Source organism: Molossus molossus, unplaced genomic scaffold (genome assembly GCF_014108415.1).
Source record: "Molossus molossus isolate mMolMol1 unplaced genomic scaffold, mMolMol1.p scaffold_m16_p_3, whole genome shotgun sequence".
NCBI lineage: Eukaryota > Metazoa > Chordata > Mammalia > Chiroptera > Molossidae > Molossus > Molossus molossus.
The window spans coordinates 47,308,286-47,332,446 of NW_023425366.1; the positions used below are offsets into that span (position 1 = coordinate 47,308,286).

Below are 24,161 nucleotides of genomic sequence, written 5' to 3' on the forward strand. Positions count from 1 at the left end.
CTTAACATACTTACTAAGAAAGTTACAATATACAAATGTGTTGACATATATTGACTTTTCTGTACTACATGTGACCTTGAACATTTCCATTGTTCAGTTATTCAAACAGGTTATTACCTAGAAATACCTGGCCAATTATTTAAGCACGAGTCACATATGACAAGAGCAAATGTAGATGGTTGTGCCACTCAACCAAGTGCTCATGAAGAAAATGATGAAAACTGTTCACATCGACCAGGGCGCATCAAAATACTCTTCTCCTTGGGAGAGAGCTGCACCTTAATTTGAAAGAAAAAAGTCTAGATATAATTATGAAACTTAAAAACCTATTATCTTATAAAAATCATAAAGAAGATAGAATATGGAAAGCAATACACTCATCAAGGTAAGTAAAGCTAGAATAAAAATCTGCTAATATGCTTAATGTAATACTAATTTCTATCTTTATGGAATAGTTAAATAGACAAATTAATTGCGAAATTCATTTGAAAGAGTAAATGGGCAAGTATATTGTTGAATTTCAGGAGCACTGGTATTTGATGTCTTATATTACAAAACAATGATCAAAACTGTGTTATTAAAAACAACAGTGATTATAATACAAACATTCTCCAACTACAATAAAACTAAAAATTATTCCTATCTAGAGATTAAAACATTTATTACACATTTCTAGAGTTTGAAACAAATCCAAAACTTTTGGAATATCTAGAAAATTACAAGAATTCTACATAGCAGAATCTACAGAATACAACTAAAGCACTGTTCAGAGGAAAAATCATGGTCTTAAAATAGCCTTTTTAATAAATAATAGATAAGAAGGACTTTAAAACAAACTTATTTAAAAAGTAGAAAGAAGAGCCATGGCCGGTGTGGCTCAGAACCATGTTTTATGTATGTTTCTGTTGAAAGACACGTTATTTAAAATATATAGTTGAACCCTGGCTGGTGTGGCTCAGTTGGCTGAGCACTGTCCCATGCACAGAGTGGTCATCAGTTCGATTCCTGATCAGGACACATGCCCAGGTTGTGGGCTTGATCCCCAAGTGCAGGAGGCAGCCCACTGATGTTTCTCTCTCATTGATGTTTCTCCCTCTCCCTTCCTCTTTCTCTAAAATCAATAAAAACATATTTTATGTATATGTATAGTTGATTCATTAACACTAAACTCACAGCCAACAGCACTATAACTTATGCCTGAATGAAGCTTATCTAACGTGTATTTTCTCTGCAAGGCACATCACAGCCTTCTTGCACTTGGGAACACTAGCCTCAATAGCACTTTAGCATAATGCTTGAGGGCCATTTTAAAGAGCAAAATCAATAGGTACAAAAATGTAGCACTAAGATTGTGAAAAGGACACTTGTTTATAGTATGAGAGCTGAAACAAGAAACAGCATTGCTCAACCTCAGCTGAGAACATGTGTGTCAGGTGACTCAAAATTTTCACCTTTCTGCACATGTGCATGAACGACAGTGAAAGTGCCATGGATACTGATCCTGGGGTTACAGATACGTTTTAGCAAGTAGGCAAATTTACAAATATAGAATCTATGAATAAGGAGGATCTACAGTATATAAAATTTTATAAGCAAAAATTTAAGAGAGTAAACACAAATATCTAAAATGATAATGGGAAAATAGCCATATAGATACAGGAAAAAAATGAAAACAATAGAAACATTAGAAGAAAACCCAAAATCCATAAGAAAGAAATGAATCTCACTATATGAAAATAAAGTAATATGACTACATAAAAAGCAAACATTTCTGTCAAAATGACAACTGCTATCACTATAAGCAAGGTTAAATGAAATGATAACCTAGAAAAAAAATGTATGTAGAACTCATACCACAAAGGAATGGTTACCATAACAAAGATTTCTTGCAAATCAAAAAGAAAAACATATCAAAGCTGAAAAGTGGGTAAATGTGATGTTCTTAAAGTTTTCAGAGAAGACAAGACACATGGCTCTTAAAAAGCAAAACTTCAGCCCTGGCCGGTTTGGCTCAGAGGTTGGAGCGTCGGCCTGCGGTACAGAGACCCGGGTTCGGTTCCCGCTAAGAGCACGTACCTCGGTTGCAGTTTGTCCCCAGCCCTGGCTGGTCGTGCGGGTGGCAGCCACTCGATGTGTCCCTTCACGTCGATGTTTCTCTCTCTCTCTCTCTCTCTCTTCCTCTCTATCTGAACAAAAAATGGAAAAATGTCCTCGGGTGAGGATAAAAAAAAAAAAAGCAAAACTTCACAATAAAATAATTATAAATACAATGAGACAATCATTTTCAACTATTAGATTGACAAAGACCCAAAGGTTTGACAAACTATTGGCTGTGGGAAACAGGAACTCGCAAACAATGTTGGTGGGGATATAAGTTAATACTGAGAGCAATTTAACAAAAATCTATTAAAATTATGAATGTATATCCTCTTCAATCCAGCAGTACCAATTCTAGACTGGAAGTCTAGATTGTAATTCGATTTAGATAATCCTAGAGATGTATTCATATATCTACAAAAAGAATTATGTGGGGATGGATGAGACGAACCAAAGAACTTATATGCATGTATGCATAACCAATGAACATAGACAACAATGCTGGGGGGTGGGGAGTGGGAAGGAGGGTATCTAGGGGGGAAAAAGGAGAAATATCTGTAACAAAAATAAATTAATAAAAATTGGAAAAAAAAGAATTATGTAAAAGAATACTGACTGTAGTATTAAATAGCAAATGATTGAAAACAGCCTAAACCTCCATCCATAAGAGCTCAATTAAGTATGATATACATCTATACACGAGAATATCCTTCAGCTGTTTAAAACAAGAGTTTTATATACCGATATGGTGTGTGTGTGTATGTATATGTGTATGTGTATGTATGTATATATGTATGTGTGTGTGTGTGTATATCAATACAAAGAAGAAATGAAAAAAAAGCACTTACCTGTTAAACAATACTGTATGAATTACCTATAAAAACAAAAATTAAAAGAATAATGATGACTGATACAGCTTATCAGATTTAAGTACATTCTTTTTAATTTTCAATAAATGTACACAGCACAAAACTAGAAAAAATACAAAAGGGTATACTATGAAGTCTCCCTCACATGCCTCTGTATTCTAGTCCCTCTTTAGAGGTAACTTGAGCATCACCCTGAGATGAATACCAAGGTGTATACATGTATGTAAATATATATTTACACAAATAGCAGGTAGCATAATACACATAGTTCTGTGTCTTATTTTCATTTTAATATAGTTTCCTGTCAGATTACTATATATAACAAGCAACAAAAATGTAGTTTAAAAAAATTACAAGAATAAATTGAATTATTAGTTCAAAATTTAAACCTTTCATTTTATAAAAGAGAATAACAATGAAGAATAATCCTTATATTATACCAAGTAGATACTCTTACAATTAAGTATGAAGAATGAGGGCATTATTAACTAGTTTCTTCTTTTGGGGAAGCAATATGACAACACATTATGATCTACAAAACTATGCAGAATTTGAAGCCCGATGTATAAAATTAATCAAGACACAAAAATAATTCTATGGAACTATGTTAAACAAAAAAGCTGAAAATAAGTTACTGCCATATAGAAATATTATATTATCAAGTATGTGACATATTCACTTTACATACTTGAGAGGTATAAAGTATAATATTGTTTAGTACATATTGTTTTAACCATCACAATACAAGAGACCAGCAATTTTCAACCAACATGCTGTAAGAATTTTTAAAACATACAATACCTGACTATTTAGTCAGGGACACTGACCTCTTTTCCCTTTAATTATCAAATTAAAAAATGACAACAGCCAGCTGGTGTGGCTCAGTGGTTGAGCGTCGACCCATCCACCAAGAGCACTGGTTCAATTCCAGGTCAGGGCATATGCCCAGGTTGTGGGCCCAATCCCCAATGGGGGCATGCAGGAGGCGGCCAATCTATGTTCTTTCTCATCGATGTTTCTCTCTCTCTCCCTTTCTCTCTCTTTAAAATCAATAAAAGAAAAAACAATTTTTTTAATTAAAAAAAAAATGACAACAGCCCTGGCCAGTTTGGCTCAGTGGTTAAAGCGTCAGCACACCAACTAGAGAGTCGCGGGTTCGATTCCGACAAGGGCACATACCTTGGCTGTGGTTCAGTCTCCAGCCCTGGTCAGGGTTGTGCAGGAAGTAAACCAATTGATGTGTCTCTCTCACATCGATGTTTCTCTCTCTCTCCCTCCCACTGTCTGAAAATGAATGGAAAAATATCCTTGGGTGAGGATTGAAAAAAAACAAAAAACAGCCAACATAATAGCCATCCAGTATGAATGAATAAAAATTATGACTTTTTTGTTTGTTAGATTGGCAAAAAATATATTCTTCAGTATGCCGCAGAATTTTATTCAAAACATTTTTTAATTTAATTAATTGATTTTAATCCTCACCTGAGGACCTTTTTTCCATTGATTTTTAGATAGAGTGGGAGGGAGGGAGGGAGAGAGAAAGAGAAACATTGATGTGAGAGAGACATCAATTTGTTGCCTCCTACATTGCCCCAACTGGGGCTGTGGATCAAACCTCCAAGCCAGGCACATGCTCTTGACAGGGAATCAAACCTGTGATCCTTCTGTCTACAGGCTGACACTCTAACTGCTGAGCCAAACAGGCCAGGGCAGTTTGCCAAAAAATTTTAGTAACTAGTTTAATGTGTGCCATAAGATGAAAAAGGTTGAAAATCATTGTAACAGACTAATGTTGTCCTGGCCCATTTGGCTCAGTGGTTAGTGTTGGCCCACAGACCAAAGAGCTGCCGGTTAGAATTCCAGTCGAGGGCATGTACCTGGGTTGCAGGTTTGATGCCAGCCCCATTGATCAGGGTCAGGTGGGAGGCAGCCAATCGGTGTGTCTCTCTCACATCAATGTTTCTCTCTCTCTCTTTCTAAAATCAATAAAAACATATTTTAAAAAGATTAAGTGAAATAACTATACTTAGCACATACAACAGTCACAAAAAAATAGCTATTATTAAAGAAAAGAAAAATTTCATGTGGCAGTTTCTAGCTTCCTTTACAAAAACGTAAACTAACAGATACCTGTCTGCTGAAACCAAGATTTATAAAATAAGACTTTTTTTACTCTTAACCAGAAGTCTTTATGTAAACACAGAGACTCTAACGCTCAGGTACAATGCTTCACCTCTGTCTTCTGCCTGGAAACCAAGAGCTGGTTTCACTTAAAATGAAATATATAGCTCAACTCACAATTATATGCCATTTTAAAACGTGAAACGTCAATTTGTGTCACAATAACTAGTAATTAAAAAAATCAGAATTTCAAACTTCAAAAATTAATTTCTCCAAAACCTATTCCAATTATCTTACTTGATATCTTTAAAAATGTTACATATTTCCTTACAATTAACTTTCAAGACCATTCATGTACTTGCAGGATTTGTTATCAAGAAAAGTCTTCTTTAAAACTACCAAGAAATAGGACTGATGTCTAATCTTTCATGACGGGTGAAAGATTTGATCTGAAAATAACTCTGAAATCTCTCTTCCATTTATCATTTTCTCTCTTCTTTTACATTCCCTCCATTCTATGCTATAAACAAAAAACTGCCAGATACTATAGACATGAACAATAAGCTGTACCGCCTTGCCTCTAATGACACAGAAAAGACAAATAGACTATAAACAATAAGGATAACGTAAAGAGAAAAGATATGAAACAATAAGGATAACGTAAAGAGAAAAGATATGAAAAGAGAAAAGAAAGAAATAAGTAGAGAACAAATTCAAAGAGGGAAAATTACATGAATGGGGGGATAAGAAGGCCGAATGGCATTAGGAATAGTGATTTGACATATGAACCATCTCAGTACTTGAAACATACAATGCTTCGGGTTTTGTATACTCTGTCTAGAAGACTTTAACACATTTCATCTTCTGCCCAATTTTTCTCTTCAGCTTTTTAGACTTGGCTGAATAACCTAGCTGAAGAAAAACTTTAATTGAATGAAAATGACTTTAATCAAAGAATGAAATATAGGTAATTATACTTTCTTTTAAAAAATATTGTTTTTCTTGTTGACATTATTATAGATATTTCCCCCTAAGCAATTACACTTTCAAATGCGATTTATGTAATTAAAAAAAATATCTTTCCCAGAAATGCATCTCCCATTTTGAAAATCAAAAGGAAAATGTTTTTTAAAATTTGCTTTTCATGCCCTAGCTGGTTTGGCTCAGTGGTTAGAGCGTCGGCCTGTGGTCCAGAGAGACCCAGGTTTGGTTCCTGCTAAGGGCATGTACCTCGGTTGCAGTTTGTTCCTGGCCCCGGTTGAGTCGTGCGGGTGGCAACCACTTGATGTGTCCCTTTCACATCGATGTTTCTCTTTGTCTCTCTCTCTCTACCACTCTATCTGAACAAAAAATGAAAAAATGTCCTCAGGTGAGGATAAAAATAATAATAATTTGCTTTTCAAGGCAACATGGAAACATCTACCAAAATCATAATAACATCCACAATATTTTAAATAGTCACAACACAGGAGTTTAACTTAAGGCTATGACAGAATAGAATCAAATCACTACATATAAGGAGGCATTTACTGTAACGTCATCCAAAATGCCAAAAACTACTAAACTAAAGGAACAGTGGCATAATATACTGGCAATCTGACAGAGAGAATATGTAAAAGCATTAAAAATGTGATGTTTGCCTTGACCTGGTAGTGCAGCTGGTTAGAGCATCATCCCAAGGTTGTGGGTTTGATCCCCGGTCAGGGCACACATATAAGAATCAACTAATGAATGCATAAATGTGTGGAACAACAAATCAATGTTTCTCTTTCGCTAAAATAAATGAAAAAAAATTTTTAATGTGACGTTAAGTGGGGGCGCGCGTGCACACACACACACACTATAATGGCATCCATATCAAAATATAGATAGATATGGCCCTGGCCGGTTTGGCTCAGCGGTTAGAGTGTCGGCCTGCGGTACAGAGAGACCCGGGTTCGGTTCCCACTAAGGGCATGTACCTCGGTTGCAGTTTGTCCCCGGCCCTGGTTGGTCGTGCGGGTGGCAGCCACTCGATGTGTCCCTTTCACATCGATGTTTCTCTCTCTCTTCCTCTCTCTCCCTCCTGCTCTATCTGAATAAAAAATGGAAAAATGTCCTCAGGTGAGGATAAAAAAAAATATATATATATATAGATAGATATGGATCAAAAATGAAAAGTATTATGTGAAAAAAAACAATAGACACATAGCTTTTACTAATTTAGTTTAAAAATATTGAAAATATTTTTATTATGTACTTTTCAAACATACAGAAAATAGAAAAAACAGTACAATGAACATCCATAAACACACTTATTCAATAATAGCCATATATGCTTCATGCACACACATACACGTTTTGCTAAATCATCTACAAATATATTAAGACATTATAATACTTCACTTCTAAATACTTTAGTATACAAATTTAAAAACACATTCTTCTATAAACTACAATACCCTTATCACACCTCATAAAATTAGCTATAATCGCCCAGCTGGTGTGGCTCAGAGGATTGAGTGTCGTCCCATGGACTGAGAGGTCCCCGTTTGACTCCCAGCTGGGAGCGTGCAGGAGGAGGCAGCCAATTGATGTTTCTCTCTCACATCAATGTTTCTATCTCTCTTTTGTCCTTCCTCTCTCTCTAAAAAAATCAATGAAAACAAATGTTTAAAATTGGCCATAATTATCTAATACCATTTAAAATCCAGTCCATATTAAAATTTCCTTAATCCACAAGTCTTTTTAAACCAGGGTCCAATCAAGGACACCACACTGTATTTGGCTGTTGTCTTTTAAGTCAGTTTTAAACCAGAATAATTCCCCACTTCATGACATTTTTTCCTCCATGACACTGACTTTCTGAAGAAATAAGGCCCATTATCTTCTACAACACTCCACATTGTGGACCTGTCTGATCATTTCTTTGTGCTGTCATTTACCTTGTTGCTCCTGTCCCAGTCCTTCTGGTAAATGGGAAAGTAGATTGCAAAGGCCTGATTAAATTCTGGCTGCACTCCTTTGACCAGAACACTTCATAGGTCACAATGTATTTCATGTTGCCTCACAAGTCAAAAGGCACATCAGGCTGTCTGACCACAATGATGCAGTTTCATCACTGATTCTAAAAATCTCTTTATTAAAAAGTATATTTTTCGGACTTCCGGTCAAGATGGTGGTGTAGGTAAACGCAGTATTGCGTCCTCCCACAACCACATCAAAGTTACAACGAAACTACAGAACAACCATCATTCAAAACCACCTGAAATCAAGCTGAATGGAAGTCCTACAACTACGGAATTGAAGCAGCAGCCGCATTGAGACTGGTAGAAGGGGCGGAGGCTGGCGGGCTGGTCCCACACCCACGTGTGGCGGATAAAAATCAGGAGGACACCTCGGCTGGGAAGGTCCTCCCTGAGGACTGAGGGGTCCCCGTCCCACGCCAGACACCCCGCTCAGGGTTCCAGTGCCCAGAAGAGAATCCCCATAACTTCTGGCTGGAAAAACCAGCAGGAACTGAGGCTCAGGGAGGCTGGGGCGGCTGGAGCCCCAGGCAGCTCCTTAAAGGGCCCGCGCATGGACTTATCAAACTCGCTCCCGCTAAGCTTGGAGGGGAGGCAGCTCGAGGGGCACCAGAGACATACAGGGAAGAACTGAGCTGTTTGGCACTGGAGCGAAGGCAGGAGAGGAGGCTTTCTCCGGGACAAACGTGCTGTCAGAGGCCTTTGTTCCTTTGGTGAGCCCTTCCCTGGGGTGGCAGACAGCCACCATATCTGGGACTCCAGCAACCTGGCTCACACTGGTAGCCCCGCCCTGGTGATTCCCTGAGGCCCCGCCCCACCCAAGCTGTTGGCACTTGCTTAATCATTGGATTGGCCTGTCTTGGATCCTACTTCAGGTTTTCCTAAATTCTTTCAAACAAGCATCAGGTCTCAGATAGCCCCATACCTCTCGTTAAGTAATACACAGAAACAAACACAGAGAGGCAACCAAAATGAGGAGACAAAGAAACAGGTCCCAAATGAAAGAACAGAACAAAACCCCAAGAAAAGTGTCCGACAGCCTGGGAACTGGTGCTAGGCAAACTGCTCGACCATTGTTTTGCTTGCTCAGCCTTGCCTCCCACCTTGTTCCAGGAACAGCCTGCCCCGAGCTTGTAGACTAACTCCCATCCTGCTCTTATCGACTCACATTCCAGAGGCTCCCATGCATAGCCCTAACAGACAAATCTCAGCTGCAACGGGCAGATATAAAAAAGCACAAACCCCAGCATCGGGCGCGGCTTCTAGGACTCGACCCCCAGAGTCTGTGAACCCGCCCGGAGTGTACCCAATAAAGCCTGATCCCTGTTTATTCGGCTGATTGGCTCTCCAGTCTCTTCTCTGTTTTTCGGCGGCGCCCCGACTCCTTACAAAAAGAATTAAGCGAAATGGAGGTAAGCAACCTAACAGATGCTGAGTTCAAAATACTGCTTATAAGGATGCTCAATGAACTTAGTGAGGGCCTCAAGAGCATAAAAAAGGACCAGTCATAAATGATGGATGTACAGTCAGAAATGAAGGAGGCATTAACTGAAATAAAGAATGATTTGCACAGATTCAATAGTAGAGTACGTAAATCCAAGAAGCAAACCATCGATTTGGAATATAAGGAAGCAAAAAACACCCAATCAGAACAGCAAAAAGAAAAAAGAATCCCAAAAAATGAGGATAGTGGAAGGAGCCTCTGGGACAACTTCAAGCGTGCCAACATTCGCATCTTGGGGGTGCCAGAAGGAGAAGAGAGAGAACAAGAAATCGAAAACCTGTTTGAAACAATAATGGCAGAAAACTTTCCTAACTTGGTGAAGGAAACAGGCATACAAGTCCAGGAAGCACAGAGAGTCCCAAACAAGATGAACCCCAAGAGGCCCACACCAAGACACATCATCATCAAAATGCAAAAGGTTCAAGACAAAGAGACAATCTTAAAAGCAGCAAGAGAAAAGCAGTTAGTTACCTACAAGGGGATTCCCATAAGGCTGTCAGCTGATTTATCAAAAGAAACTTTGTAGGCCGGAAGGGAGTGGCAAGAAATATTCAGTGATGAAAAGCAAGAACCTGCAACCAAGATTACTCTATCTTACAAAGTTGTCATTTAGAATCGATGGCCATATAAAGACTTTCCCAGACAAGAAAAAGTTAAAGAAGTTCATCACCACCAAAGCGTTATTATATGAAATGATGAAGGGTCTTTTTGAAGAAAAAGTTAAAATATATGAACAAACAAAATGGCAATGAATACATATCTATCGACAGTGGAATCTACAAACAAAATGAACAGGCAGAACAGAAACGTTCTCATAGATACAGAGAACATTTTGTTGGTTGCCAGATGGGAGAGGGGCTGGGGGAATGGGTGAAAAAGATGAAGGGATTAAGAAGTACAAATTCATTGCGAGACTGACAAACCTCAAAGGGAAAGGGGTTGGAGGTGGACAGAAATAAACCAAAGAACTTATTTGCATAACCAATGGACACAGACAATAGTGTGGGAAAAGGCGGGAGGAGGGCGGGAGTGGGGAGGAGGGGGTCAATGGGGGGAAAATGAGGAACATCTGTAATACGTTCAACAATAAAGATTAAAAATAAATTTAAAAAAATAAAAATAAAAATAAAGTATGTTTTTCACCTTGCCGGTGTGGTTCAGTGGTTGAATGTCGACCCATGCACCAAGAGGTCACTGGTTTGATTCCTGGTCAGGACACATACCCAGGTTGTGGGCCCAATCCCCAGTGGGGGGCATGCAGGAGGCAGCCAATCAATGTTCTCTCTCATCAGTATTTTTCTCTCTTTCTCCCTCTCCCTTCCTCTCTCTTTATCTAAACTCAATAAGGAAAAAAGAAAGTATGCTTTTCTTTCCACACCACTAACCAAGAAGTATTTGATAAGATGATACCTTGATATCATGAGAATTCTAGAGGGGATATAGATAAACATTTTATCAAGTAGTTTTGGCATCAAATTGTCTTTAATATTGTTTTATATTAACTTTTCTACTTTTTTTCATAAATTTTTTATTTTTTTATTTTTTTACAGATAGAGTGGGAGGGAGAGAGAGGAAGAGAGAGAGAGAGAGAAACATCGACGCGAAAGGGACACATCGAGTGGCTGCCACCCGCACGACCAACCAGGGCCAGGGACAAACTGCAACCGAGGTACATGCCCTTAGCGGGAACCGAACCCGGGTCTCTCCGGACCGCAGGCCGATGCTCTAACCGCTGAGCCAAACCGGCCAGGGCAACTTTTCTACTTTTTAACATTTCATTTTTTAAAATATGCTTTCCATAAACTATAGAATTTATATAAAAAATTCACTTCTATAATAATGGCATACTTACTCCTTAATTAAAATGTGAGCACTTTCCTTCTTTTTGATTTTGTTTGAAACCCTATAAGGAAAATAAAGAAATTTAAAAGAATAGCATACAGATATGAATAAACATTTTATTTCACATAAGACATTTTACTGATTTTATTTTCCAGATATCATTGGAAAATATTATAGTCTTCCAATGGAAAATATTATAGTCTTCCAAAAATGTTATTCTTTTTTTAGAGTGAGGAAGAGAGAGAGAGAGAAACATCAATGTGAGAGAAACATCAACTGGCTGCCTCCTGTGCGCCCCCCACCAGTGATCAAGCCCACAACCCAGGGATGTGCCTTGACCAGGAAGATTGGGAAAAATGGGATATGCTTGTGTGTTGGGGTTTCTTTTCATTTTTTTGGGGTGAGAGCTAGGTAATAAAATACTCTAAAAGTGAGTGTAGTGATGGCTATGTAATTATAAATATACTAAAAATCAAAATCATTGACAGGTACACTTTAAAAGAGTAAAATATGTATACCATGTGAATTATATCTCAATAAAACTCACTTATTTTTTAAAAATTCATAGCAACATTATTTTTAATAGCCCCAAATTAAAAAAAAAACCCAAATGTCCATTAATGGTAAAAACAAAATAACAGATTATGGTATAATCATACGGTAGAATGCAATACAGCCACAACTACACAAAACAGTGTTGATTAACCTCATGAAGTGTTGAGCAAAGTGTTACCCTTGGGAAAGGGACTGGAAATGACTAGAAGGAGACATAAGGAGTTTTGGGATTATGATAATGTTTTTTTTCTTGATACTGGTGTTGATTACACAGATGTTATCACTTTGTAAAAATCATCAAGCTGTCCACTTCTTTGTGCATTTTTCTACATGCTTATTTCAATTAAAAGTTTACATTAAGAACAACTACTTCCCGGCCAGTATAGCTCAGTGGACTGAGTGTTGTTCCATGGACTGAGAGGTCCTGGTTAGGGGCATATGTCCGGGTTTCAGGCTCGATCCCCAGTAGGGGCCATGCAGGAGGCACCTGGAATGATGTTTCTCTCTCACAATGATGTTTCTCTCTCTCTCTCCCTTCTTCTCTAAAAAAATCAATAAAAACATATTTAAAACAACTATCAGAAAACCATAAGCCTATACATAATATGAACCTGGAAATAAATCAAAATACACTGAACCTGGCTAACAGATCTAAGGATGAATCCCACCCCTATCTTTCTCAGTCTAAAAAATTAAAAAATAAACTATTCCAAAACTATATAAATTACACATATTAAATTTCAAAATATTTCATAATCTAAAAAAACATGCAGAGAAATTTACAGTTCAAAAGGAAGCTTAGAAAGTCAGATAACTGATCTCAAAATAATTATAAACTGTTTGTAGAGTCATTATCTTTTTGGACATTAAAAGGGGAACTTCAGCCCAGCCAGTGTGGTTCAGTAGTTCAGTGGAGTGTCGATCCATGGACTAAGAGGTCATCGGTTTGATTCCCGGGCAGGGCACATGCCCAGGCTGCATGCTCCGATTCCCAGTAGGGGGTGTGCAGGAGGCAGCCAATCAATATTTCTCTCTCACTGATGATTCTATCTCTTGGTCCCTCTCCCTTTCTCTCTGAAAACCAATAAACACATATTTAAAAATAGTGGGGGTGAGGGGGCTTCAGGACTGGACAGTTTGGCTCAGCAGTTAGAGTGTCAGCCTGCAGACCGAAGGGTCGGGGGTTCGATTCCCAGTCAAGGGCTTGTAACTGGGTTGCAGGTTTGATCCCTGGCCTCAGTCAGAGTTGTGCAGAAAGCAACCATTCGATGTCTCTCTCACATCAATGTTTCTTTCTCTCTCCCCGCCCTCCCATTCTATCTAGAAATCAATGGAAAAATATCCTCAGGTGAGGATTAATCACAACAACAAAAGAAAATGTGTAACCAAAATAAACATGAAAGATATTTAATTGGCCCCGGCCGGTTTGGCTTGACTGTTAGAGCGTCAACCTGCGGACCAGTGAGTCGTGGGTTCAATTCCAGTCAAGGGCGTGTACCTTGGTTGCAGTTCATCCCGGCCCTGTCGGGTCATGTGGGAGGCAACCAGTCAATGTGGCTCTATCACATCGATGTTTCTCTCTGTCTCTCCCTCCCTCCCTCCTACTCTATCTGATGATAAATAGAAAAGTATCCTCAGGTGAGGGATAAAAAAAAAATTGTTTAATTGGACTACAATTACACTTAGTGGGGACAACAGAAGAGTGATTAAATCCTTAGACATATAGTTGTATTTTGTATTTTTTTAAACTTTAAGTTAGTTTTTTTTTTTTGGTACATGCCCCTAGTGGGAACCGAACCCAGGACTCTCTGGTCCGCAGGCCGACGCTCTAACCGCTGAGCCAAACTGGCCAGGGCTTTAAGGTAGTTTTAAACCCGTAGGATCTGGCCAACATAACAAATCACTTTTTTAGTCACAAACACAACAAAGTCACATAACCACGAAGTGTTGGGAAAAGATGCTAAATGATCACTTACCATATAGTAACCAGTGTGATAGCCACTCATGTACCAAGAGATCAACATACTCCCCAAAGCATCAGCATCATCAAGAGAATCTGGGCATATGGGAGGTGGTGGGGGAATTACCTGGAAATAAAGAAAAATATACTTTAAAGTCAGTAAACAGAAGTGTGAAGCCTGGAGATCAATCTCATGGAGACAATGCTGGATGTTAACTGTATCTTTCTCTATATTCCATGTTATCTATTTAAAATTTTTTTAAAAATCTGACATTTAGAGAAAGCCAACCAGTAACAATAAAAGACCAATAAAATTAAATTGAACAACTATCAAAAGACAATAGGTCACATAAAAAGTTTAAACATTTTGCTTTGATTAGAACTATGTTTCTGTCCCATTATGAAACTATGGATGAAAGACCAAGCATAAATACTCTTGACGGTTTTTCTTAAAAAACACCCAAACAGCATTTTGAATAAAGGTTTTAGATGAATATCTGTACTGCCCCCAGATAACCACACACAGTTGGCCAAAACATGTCTTTATATCCAGGCTATTGTTGTTATCTAAAAGTCTATCATTACATATCTTGGTAGTCCACATGATCACAAGCTAACATTCAAGCACACCTGGAAAGGCAAAATATAAATCCTATAATTAAATCCTTTCAAAGAGGAACTACCTCTCTAAAGAATAAAATACAATTTCTTCCATGAAGGAAGCAGGCAATATAGGGTTAAGGGTTGGGGCAATAAGAGGAATGAGTCTGGTAGAGAAGAGCATTAAAAATGTAAAAACCTGCCCTGGCCAGGTGGCTCGGTTGATTGGAGCAAGCGTTGTCCCGTACACCAAAAGAAAAGGTTGTGGGTTTGATTCTTGGGTAGGGCACATACCTAGGTTGCAGGTTCCATCCCTGGACAGAGTGTGTACAGGAGGCAACAGATGAATATTTCTCTTTCACATGGATGTTTCTCACCAAAAATGACTAAACATATTCTCAGGTGAGGATTATAAACAACCCCAAAGTTTAATTAAAATTTTTACCTATTAGAACCTGGCTGTAGGGGTGGTTTACAATGACATTTCCTGCCTGGCTGGTGTCTCAGTGGTTGAGTGTCAACCCATGCACCAGGAGGTTGCCAGTTTGATTCCTGGTCAGGGCACATGCCCAGGTTGTGGGCCCGATCCCCAGTAGGGGGATGTGCAGGATGTGGCCAATTGATGTTCTCTCTCATTAATGTTTCTATCTCTCTCTCCCTCTCCCTTCCTTTCTCTCTAAAAATCAATAAAGAAAAAAACAAAAAGATAATTTATAATCACCTATGTTCTGCTAAATCCAAAACTATGTATGAAAGCAAAGTTTAATGTGAATCCTTTTGTACTTACTGGTGGTCCAGAAGGAAACGGAGGCAGCCAGCATGATAGGAAGGGGGGTGGTGGTGGTGGTGGTGGTGGTGGTGGTGGTGGGCCATTAAATTTTAGACCTGGCTGTCAAAAGTATTTGAAAGGAAGATTAATTTACCAATTTCAATATGAAAAGAGGAAAAAAACATTTAATGTCAAAAGAATTTAAATAACAAATAAAAAAGAAGAAACAGAATTGTATGTACCAAATACTGAAGTCAAATAGACTCACAAATTTAGATTTTTCTCATTTCCTTTCTATATACATTCAGGGAGTGAAATCAAAAGTACAAAAAAATTTTGATTAGTCAACAAATCAGGAGATAGTGTATTTAGCAAGATATTTTAATCATAAAACACTATATATCCAACAATTTCATTACCTAGATTGTCTAATCTTTTTATTAACACCCTTTTAGTAGTTACATATGCTAATTTAGAGCACACACTGTAAAAAATAGTAAACTTCTCACTTAACAAGAAAAATCAGCCCAAGACCAAAGAAGGATGATACACACATAGACAGACAGACACACACACATAAATTAAGAGGCTTGATCATTCTAGAAACTGTAATATAATGTAAACCTCAAGAAGGATCTCACAGAAAACGTTAATGAGAAGTTTTAATAAGTCATGCTAGATATTTTTATTTTTAAAAAATTATTATTTCCTGAATACCATAACCTCCAGGAATTATACAAAACTAGACCGGGATACACCTCCTTGATATAACCTAAAATATAAATCTTTTTAAAGTTAATTTGTTACTTATAACCAAAAGAAACATAAAGGAATACAATATTTATATTTACTCTAAAACAATCTGGGAGCTCCTTAGGATGTTACCTGTATTAGATGTAAATACTGTATTTTCTTCCAATTTTTATATATCTTACACAAGTGACTTGGGGAACTATCAGAATAGTCAGCTGATAAAATATCATACTTTTTAACTTACATTCACTTCAGTATTAGTCTAATATACTCCATAAAAGCAGATGGATAAGCCTTCCATTATAAACTATTCTGCATTACTATCATATTTCTTTTCTGAAGAATTCTCAAGTATGTATTTATACCACCTACAGAAAGCTACCAAAGTTTCACTGGAAAATCTACAATTCTCTTAATGGAAGGTTTGAATATTTGTTGACTGTTTCAATATTATTAACTATTTCCTGGGAAACATTTTCTGTGTAAAAGTTACCTTTCCCGGTCCCATTCCTGATCTTGGCATGGGGGGTGGTGGAGGGAGAAAGTAGTTCCATGGAGCAGTTCTTGACTTGATGTTATTTGGTTTATTTCCAGGAGACCTGGAAGAGTTCTCACTTTCATCTGTTGAAATTTGACTCTCATTTTCATTCTTTCAAAAGAAAAAATATATGTATTATTATATAGGTGTCATTAAGAAAAATTTAATGCCTCATAGTCCAAACTGACAACGAGTTATACCATGTAGTTTCTCATCTCTGCTTATAAGAATTCTATTTTTTGTATTCTTACCTCCTGAGCACTCTGTTCTATATTATTAGCTACTTCAGACACTGGAGAAAGTAGATCAGACATATTTTGCTCCTCTCTATTTCCATATCCAGTATAAACCACAACACAGGTTTCTCTCTTAAAATCAATTGAAGCAATGGTAGCTGGGTAAATGCAGCCGTCTTCTGACCAAATGGCAGAACATTTGTCACCAACTTTCCACTAAAAAAAAAAGAAAAGATACATACACACGTTTCTTTTAAAGAGGATAAACTATTATCTTGCTTGGGTGGGATAGGGTGGGGGGTGGAGGGGATAGTCTCCAGTTAACTGATCAGGAAGGCAGAATGAAACAGTGAAAAAGACTTGGGGCCCCAAACACATAAATGTGGATTCCAAAATAAATATTATGTAATCCTGTCATATAATGTAAATTCTGCCATTTTTATAACCACGGACAAGTTTTTTAATCTCTTTGAGTCTTATTTTCCTCTTAAATGGACATAATACAATCTACCTCACCTCATTTACTTGTTGTGTGGAAAGGAGGTAATGTGTGAAGTGCCCAGCACCTCTGGCCTGGCATACAATGCTTAAAAATTGTCAGTTCTCTTCCCCCTTGGTAATGATGAAACTAAAGCGACTAATGAGACACCAAAAAAAAATAGGATATCTAGCTCTCAATTAAAAAGTAAAACACTTGGGGAAGGGGACATGTGGGGGAGGGAAAAGATAAACCACAAAACTTATATGCATGCATGCATGCAAAAATAAAAATAAAAAGCAAAACACTGCCAATTCAGTTTAAGGCCCCCAGACACTCTTCCCAACTAGCATTCCTCTGTCTCCCTCCCACATACAGTGAACATTGTCCTGAATTCAGTATTAGTCAATCCCACCTAATTCCGTATACTTTTATTGACATGCATGTTTCTACATAATAGAAAGTTTTAACAGTTTTAAAATGTTATTACATTTCAATGAAAAACACTGTACTAATCATTTAAGTTAAAGATATATATATATTTTTAAGTTAAAGATATTTTATACTATTTAATAAGAACAGTATGAAGAAAATCTTTGAAGTTAAATCTCAATGTTTTAAAATAACCTGTTTCATTTTCAAGGGAGTTGTGGCATTCTTTTTTTGGCTTTTATTCTTTTTAGCAGGTTTTCTTTTAGGTGTGCCTTTTGGTTTGTTTGAAGCTTCAGAAATGTCACCATTCTTTAGCGCGTGCTATGAAAATATGAATAGAAATATACATGTTACAGAATGATTCAGAAAAAGTTACAATATAATTCAGTCATTATAAGCTGATCTCAAGGCCCTACCACCTCTACTTCTTTTTACCATCCTACATGCTACAGAAACTGTTTATGTATCTACAGCTCTAAAGACCCTTTTATTGTAAAAAGGCTATTTTGGAGAACAGAGGCCCCCAACACACAGCCCTTGCTGAGTTCATAGCAGAAGTCAGCACTAACCGTGTGAGTGAATAAACTATCATCATGAAAGTACATCCCTCACCCTCAAAGTGAGCCACCCCAGCTGCCATGTGAACAGAGATGATCTTTAACTGTTAAGATACATGAACAACCCTGGTGGGTAGCTCAGTTGGTTAGTGTCATCCCAATGCACCAAGGTTGTGGGTTCGATCCCCAGTCAGAGTACATACAAGAAGCAACCAATAAATGTATTAAGTGGAGCAACAGATTGATGCTTCTCTCTCTCTAAAAATCAATAAATTAAAAAAAAAAAGATTCATGAACACAATTAACCAACTATTTTTATTTTGGGGAAAACAAAAACAAACCAACCAAAAAAACACTTTTAATCAAGTCTCCTCACTCTCAACCTTTCTGTAACATTAGACTCTGTTGATCATCTTTCTTTTTGATACTTATAAGTTTAGATGACACAGCAAAGTATGGCTCCAATGCTCTTATTACTTCTCTGATCAAGTCTTAAATTTGAGCATTCCCAACAAAATCTAGCCATCCTTTTTCACCTGATTATGAAAATCTGCTAGTCCTATTACTTCAATTATAACCTCTATGCAAACAAACTTCCAAAGCTATTATGCAGCTCTTACCTTTCTCCTTAGCTCAATCCAACATTTCCCATTACCAATTTCATATCTTCACATTACCCTCAAACTCAACACAACTAATAATAAACTATTTTTTCCTCAAATCAGTTCCTTTCCTTTATTCAGCCTACTTCCCCCCCTGCAATATCACCAACTCCATTCCACATTGAGCCCTATTTTAATCTGCATTCTACAGAACTCTCGTGTACACCTGAGTAGGTGTACTTCTAGTCTAAGTGTATACTGGAAAAGCATGCTATTGACAAATTTAGAATTCAGCTTCAAGGATGACACACAGGTTTGATCTTTGTACCTCATGGTACAGAATGACCACAGGAAGGAAGTGGACTCTATGCTTGGGGTTCTGAATGAGCATATGCTCTGCCTGGACCACTGAGGGCTCACACACAATGCTCAGTAAGACCAAACACCTCAGATGGTGGGTAAAGTGATGATGTTGGGCAACTGTGTTAATGTCTTGTTTGGGCCACAAAAAGAACTGTACATTCCTAAACATCTGACTTGAAACCCAACTAATTGGATCTGGAGAAGATTAAGTTATTTAACATACGTAAAGCAGTTAGAAAAGAATCTAGAACACTGTAAAAACTCTGCAAGTATTAATTACTGCACAACTGCTATTTATCATCATCATTATTTCAATAAAGACTTGTCAAATGTTTAAAAATTGTAATTCAGACTGTCCTTTCACTAATCTGAATTAGATGACTTCCATAGTTTTATGCAATGTAAATACATTAAAAGCAACAAATGTTTAAAATTCAAGTTAAATCCACCCCCTTTTTTTAATCCTCGCTAGAGGATACTTTTTCTTTTATCTTCAGATAGAGAGGGAGGGAGGGAAAAGAAGGGAGAGAGAGAGAAAGGGAGAGAGAGAAACATCAATGTGAGAGAGACACATCGATTGGTTGCCTCCTGCATGACTCCAACCAGGGCCGGGGATCTAATTGCAGGCGAGGTATGTGCCTTTGACTGGAATCAAACCCGCAGTTCTCTGGTCCATGGGCCGACACTCTTAACCACTGAGCCAAACTGGTCAGGGCTAAATCACCTCTCTTAAAGGGATGACACATAGACAAGTTACCCGTCAACTTTTTTTTTTTTTTTTTTTTTGTACAGATAGAGTGGGAAGGAGAGAGAGAAAGGGAGAGAGAGAGAGAAACATCGACGTGAAGAGACACATCGAGTGGCTGCCACCCGCACGACCAACCAGGGCCGGGGACAAACTTGCAACCGAAGTACGTGCCCTTAGCGGGAACCGAACCCGGGTCTCTCCGGACCGCAGGCGGACGCTCTAACCGCTGAGCCAAACTGGCCAGGGCACCCGTCAACTTTTAAAGGAAAATATCTAATTTAACTAACCAATGTTATTTTTTAATCTTCAAAATTAGAACTAAGTAATATGTACTTTAACACTTTACCGTAAATGTTATCAATTAATTTTTTCCCAAGTGAATGAGGACATAAGCAAAAAAGTAAACAGTTCATACCTTAAATGAAGCCACAGCTTTATCGTAAGCTTTTATCAGTGCTGTATCATCCCAAATGTCAGAATCATCACTCTAGGAAGGGCAAAGAATAAGAATAATTCATGTTCAGAAGGGTTTCATCAAAAAGTATGTTAGATTATGCCAAAAGCCATCATAATCCAAACATAAAATTAAACTAAAACAATAATCTAAGAGGTATGCCATGAAGTGAATGCTCCACAATTTAATCCCTATCTACCAGTCATAAGTGGATCGGTTCAAGTGTAACTCTCATTTCAATCTTTTTTTTTTTTAATTCTCACAAGTGGACATTTTTCCATTTTTGTTCAGATAGAGTGGATGGGAGGGAGAGAGAAACATTGACGTGAGAGACACTTCAACTGGTTGCTTCCCACATGACCCCAAATAGGGCTAGGGACGAACCGCAACCAAGGTAGTGCCCTTGACTGGAAATGAACCCGCAACTAATCAGTCTGCGGCCGACCCTCTAACCACTGAGCAAAACTGGCCAGGGTCACAATTTAATCTTTTCTAGGAGCAAATAAAGAATGTAGCTTGGCAAACCAAGGATAAGATTAAGGGCTTAGTTTCAATGGGGAAAAAAATCTGATATTAAGTAATCTGGAAGAGACACAAAAATTATTTATATTTTTGAATTTAAATCTAATAAGTGATCAGTAGAATTTAAACTTAATTCAATTAAAAATATGTTTATTTATTTTCATTATTTTTTATTAATTTATGTATTTATTTATTTTTGTTACAGATGTTCCCCCCCCAGTGATTCTCCTTTCCCCCGCCCTTCCCACCCTGCCCCCAGCTTTGTTGTCCATGTCCACTGTTCATGCACACATGCATATAAGTTCTGTGGTTTATCTCTCCCCCCACCACCCCCTCTTCTGGGGGACTCTGAGCAGCATATGAAATAATGCTACCTGCTTTCAAGAGATTTTTTTAAAAATAATAATTATTTTTTAATCTTTATTGTTTAAAGTATTACAGATGTCCCTCCCCACTTTCCCCCCATTGAGTCCCTCCTCCCGCTCCCACACCCCCCTCCTGCTTTCCCCACATTATTGTCTGTGTCCATGGTTGATCTTTTGTTCTGATCAGGGATTTAAGACACAATGTCACACAAAACATAAAAAGAATATAGCCCTGGCCGGTTTGGCTCAGCAGTTGGAGCGTTGGCCCATGAAACAGAGAGACCCAGGTTTGTTTCCCGCTAAGGGCACGTACCTCGGTTCTGGTTTGTCCCCGGCCCCGGTTGGGGTTGTGTGGGTGGCGGCCAGCCGATGTGTCTCTCTCACATTGATGTTTCTCTCTCTCTTCCTCCCTCTTTCCCTCCTGCGCTATCTGAAGATAAATGCAAAAATGTCCTTGAGTGAGGATAAAAAAAAAGAATATAAAACAAATATAAACAAATATTGCAAGTACAAACAATACATGTTTTAATTAAATGGAAAAAAGATGGATTTTCTCCAGTTCAAGATAAAGATACAGAAGACTCTGAACTCACCTCCTCCCACCAACACACCAAATCTACAGCTATGTATGGAACAATTTCCTCTGGAAAAAAATCTAAAAATTAGTTGAGGGACTCCTACACATTAGGCAAATGAGAAAAAATCCCGACATCAAAGCAGGTAGGAGAGGCTGAGACAATCTCACCATAAACCCCAACCCTGGGGCAGCAACCCATAATCGGGAGGAAATTCAAGGCCAGAAGCTTCTTCCTGAGGAGCTAAGGGTTTGAACCCCATATTAGACACCCAATTTTTAAGACCTATACTGAGCCCTGGCTGGTTTGGCTCAGTGGTTAGAGCATCGGCCTGCGGTCTTAAGAGACCCGGGTTCGGTTCCCGCTAAGGGCATGTACCTCGGTTGCAGTTTGTCCCCGGCCAGGGTCGGTTGTGCGGGTGGCGGCCACTCGATGTGTCCCTTTCACATCGATGTTTCTCTCTCTCTCTCTCTGTCCCCCCCCCCCCACACTCTACCTGAAAAAATGTCCTCGGGTGAGGATAAAAAAAAAAAAAAAAAGACCTATACTGAGATGAGCCCTCAAAACATCTAACTTTGAAAACCAAGGGGGTTCAGGTCCCCCAGACCCGCAGGAAACAACAAACTAGGAAAAGGCTCTTAAAGGACTCACCTGCCCCAGGGGCCCAGTGAAGGAGCAGCCAATTGAGAGGTACCCAGACTTTAAGTGAAAGAGGCTCAGTTGCTTATCTTCAGGCATCCCCGACTCCAGGGCAGGCATCTAATTAAATACATACCTAGGAACCTGCTGGGATACTCAACCAGGACAGAGGCTTGCAGATGCTATCTTTATGTTCTCTGCCTTGCTCCAGCCAGTGGGCACCATCTTCACACTCTCCCTCTGCCTAGCTACAGCTCACTGTTATCTTCCAGAAGGAGCACATACACTTGTCCGGCACCCTGATTACTAAAACTTGCATCTAGGGGACACTTTCAGATCTCTTGGTTCTGGGGCCAGTGGGGGAGTTATATTTGCATTCCCACAGGTCTGTATATATTTGCATATTTTAAAAGCTGCTGCCTGAAGGTCTGGCTTCCAATCAGCCTTAATCTAGCTACTGACTTAATTTAGATTCTCACCATTGGGACACTGACAGGTCTTAGCACAAACTTAAAGGTTTGGGGCGGGGGGGGGGGGCGGTGAAGGTGGAAGAGGGTATAAGTCACAACTCAAAGCTAAGGCAAGGTTGAAAGATTAGGGTTCATCTAAATGAAGCCACTCCTTGAAGTCTGGTAGAAGTGGCTGTTTTATGTAATACATAGAAACTAACACAAAGTAAAGCAAAATAAAGAAGCAGAGAAATATGTTCCAAACAAAAGAACAAGATAAAACCTCAGAAAAAAATCTGTAATGATAAAGGTTAAATGAGGAACCTGATAAAGTGTTCAAAATAATAGTTATAAAGATGTTCACCAAACTCAGGAGAAGTACAGATGAGTGTAGTGACAACTACAATAAAGAGACAGGAAATATAAGACAGCTGTGAATAGAAGTCATAGAACTAAAGAATACAATAACTGCACTGAAAAATACACTAGAGGTGTGTAACACTGGACTAGATGAAGTAGAAAGATCAGTGAACTTGAAGGCAGGGCAGTGGAACTCACCAATCAAAGCAGCAAAAAGAAAAAGAATTTTAAAAAGGTGAAAGAAAGAAGTTTGACAGAAAGTCTAAGGGGACCAAAGAAGACATGGGAGAAAAAAAATCCAAAAGAATAAAAATAAAAAATGAAGTGGTAAATAAAGACAACTGGTAAAGAATATTTAACCTATGTATAAATGGGTCCCTGAAGAATAAAAGCTAAAACACAAACAAAAACTCTAAAAAAGAAATCCTCAGAGCCTCTAAGCAAAAAGACCAAGTCATTTACAAAATAAAGAAAATCAAGTTAGTGTTAGACTTTCTTATAGAAATTTATGGAAAAAAGTATGAGCCAAGGATTTTATATATATCCTAGCTGTCCTCCAGTACTAAGACCAAGTTTAAAAGGTGGAAGAATACTCTATTCACTTGCCTTTCCAGAGAAATCTATTGAAGACAAGCTTCATCCAAGCAAGATATGACCATAGAAAACTTGGTTAGGGGAAAAAAACAAAAAACTGTCAGCATCAAATATACTTAATTGCAGATCTAAGAGAAAAAGAACGTATATTAAGTTGACAAGCTGATTCTAAAC

General features: G+C 38.2%; 1 protein-coding gene across 2 annotated transcripts in view; it reads right to left on the reverse strand.

Annotated features, from left to right (window-relative positions):
* The window catches only part of LOC118641827 (survival motor neuron protein), a 28,821-nt gene continuing 4,660 nt past the window's right edge, over window positions 1-24,161 (reverse strand). The window contains exons 2-10 of one of the 2 annotated variants that reach the window (XM_036279407.1): window positions 20,445-20,516; window positions 17,955-18,080; window positions 16,865-17,065; window positions 16,569-16,724; window positions 15,341-15,442; window positions 13,970-14,080; window positions 11,449-11,499; window positions 2,946-2,971; window positions 1-278 (exon numbers count right to left, since the gene is read on the reverse strand). In XM_036279407.1, the coding sequence (XP_036135300.1) occupies window positions 11,452-11,499; window positions 13,970-14,080; window positions 15,341-15,442; window positions 16,569-16,724; window positions 16,865-17,065; window positions 17,955-18,080; window positions 20,445-20,516 (816 nt within the window). In that variant the 3' untranslated portion in view covers window positions 1-278; window positions 2,946-2,971; window positions 11,449-11,451. The remainder of the gene's footprint in view (window positions 279-2,945; window positions 2,972-11,448; window positions 11,500-13,969; window positions 14,081-15,340; window positions 15,443-16,568; window positions 16,725-16,864; window positions 17,066-17,954; window positions 18,081-20,444; window positions 20,517-24,161) is intronic. The other variant, XM_036279408.1, reaches the window with a different exon arrangement.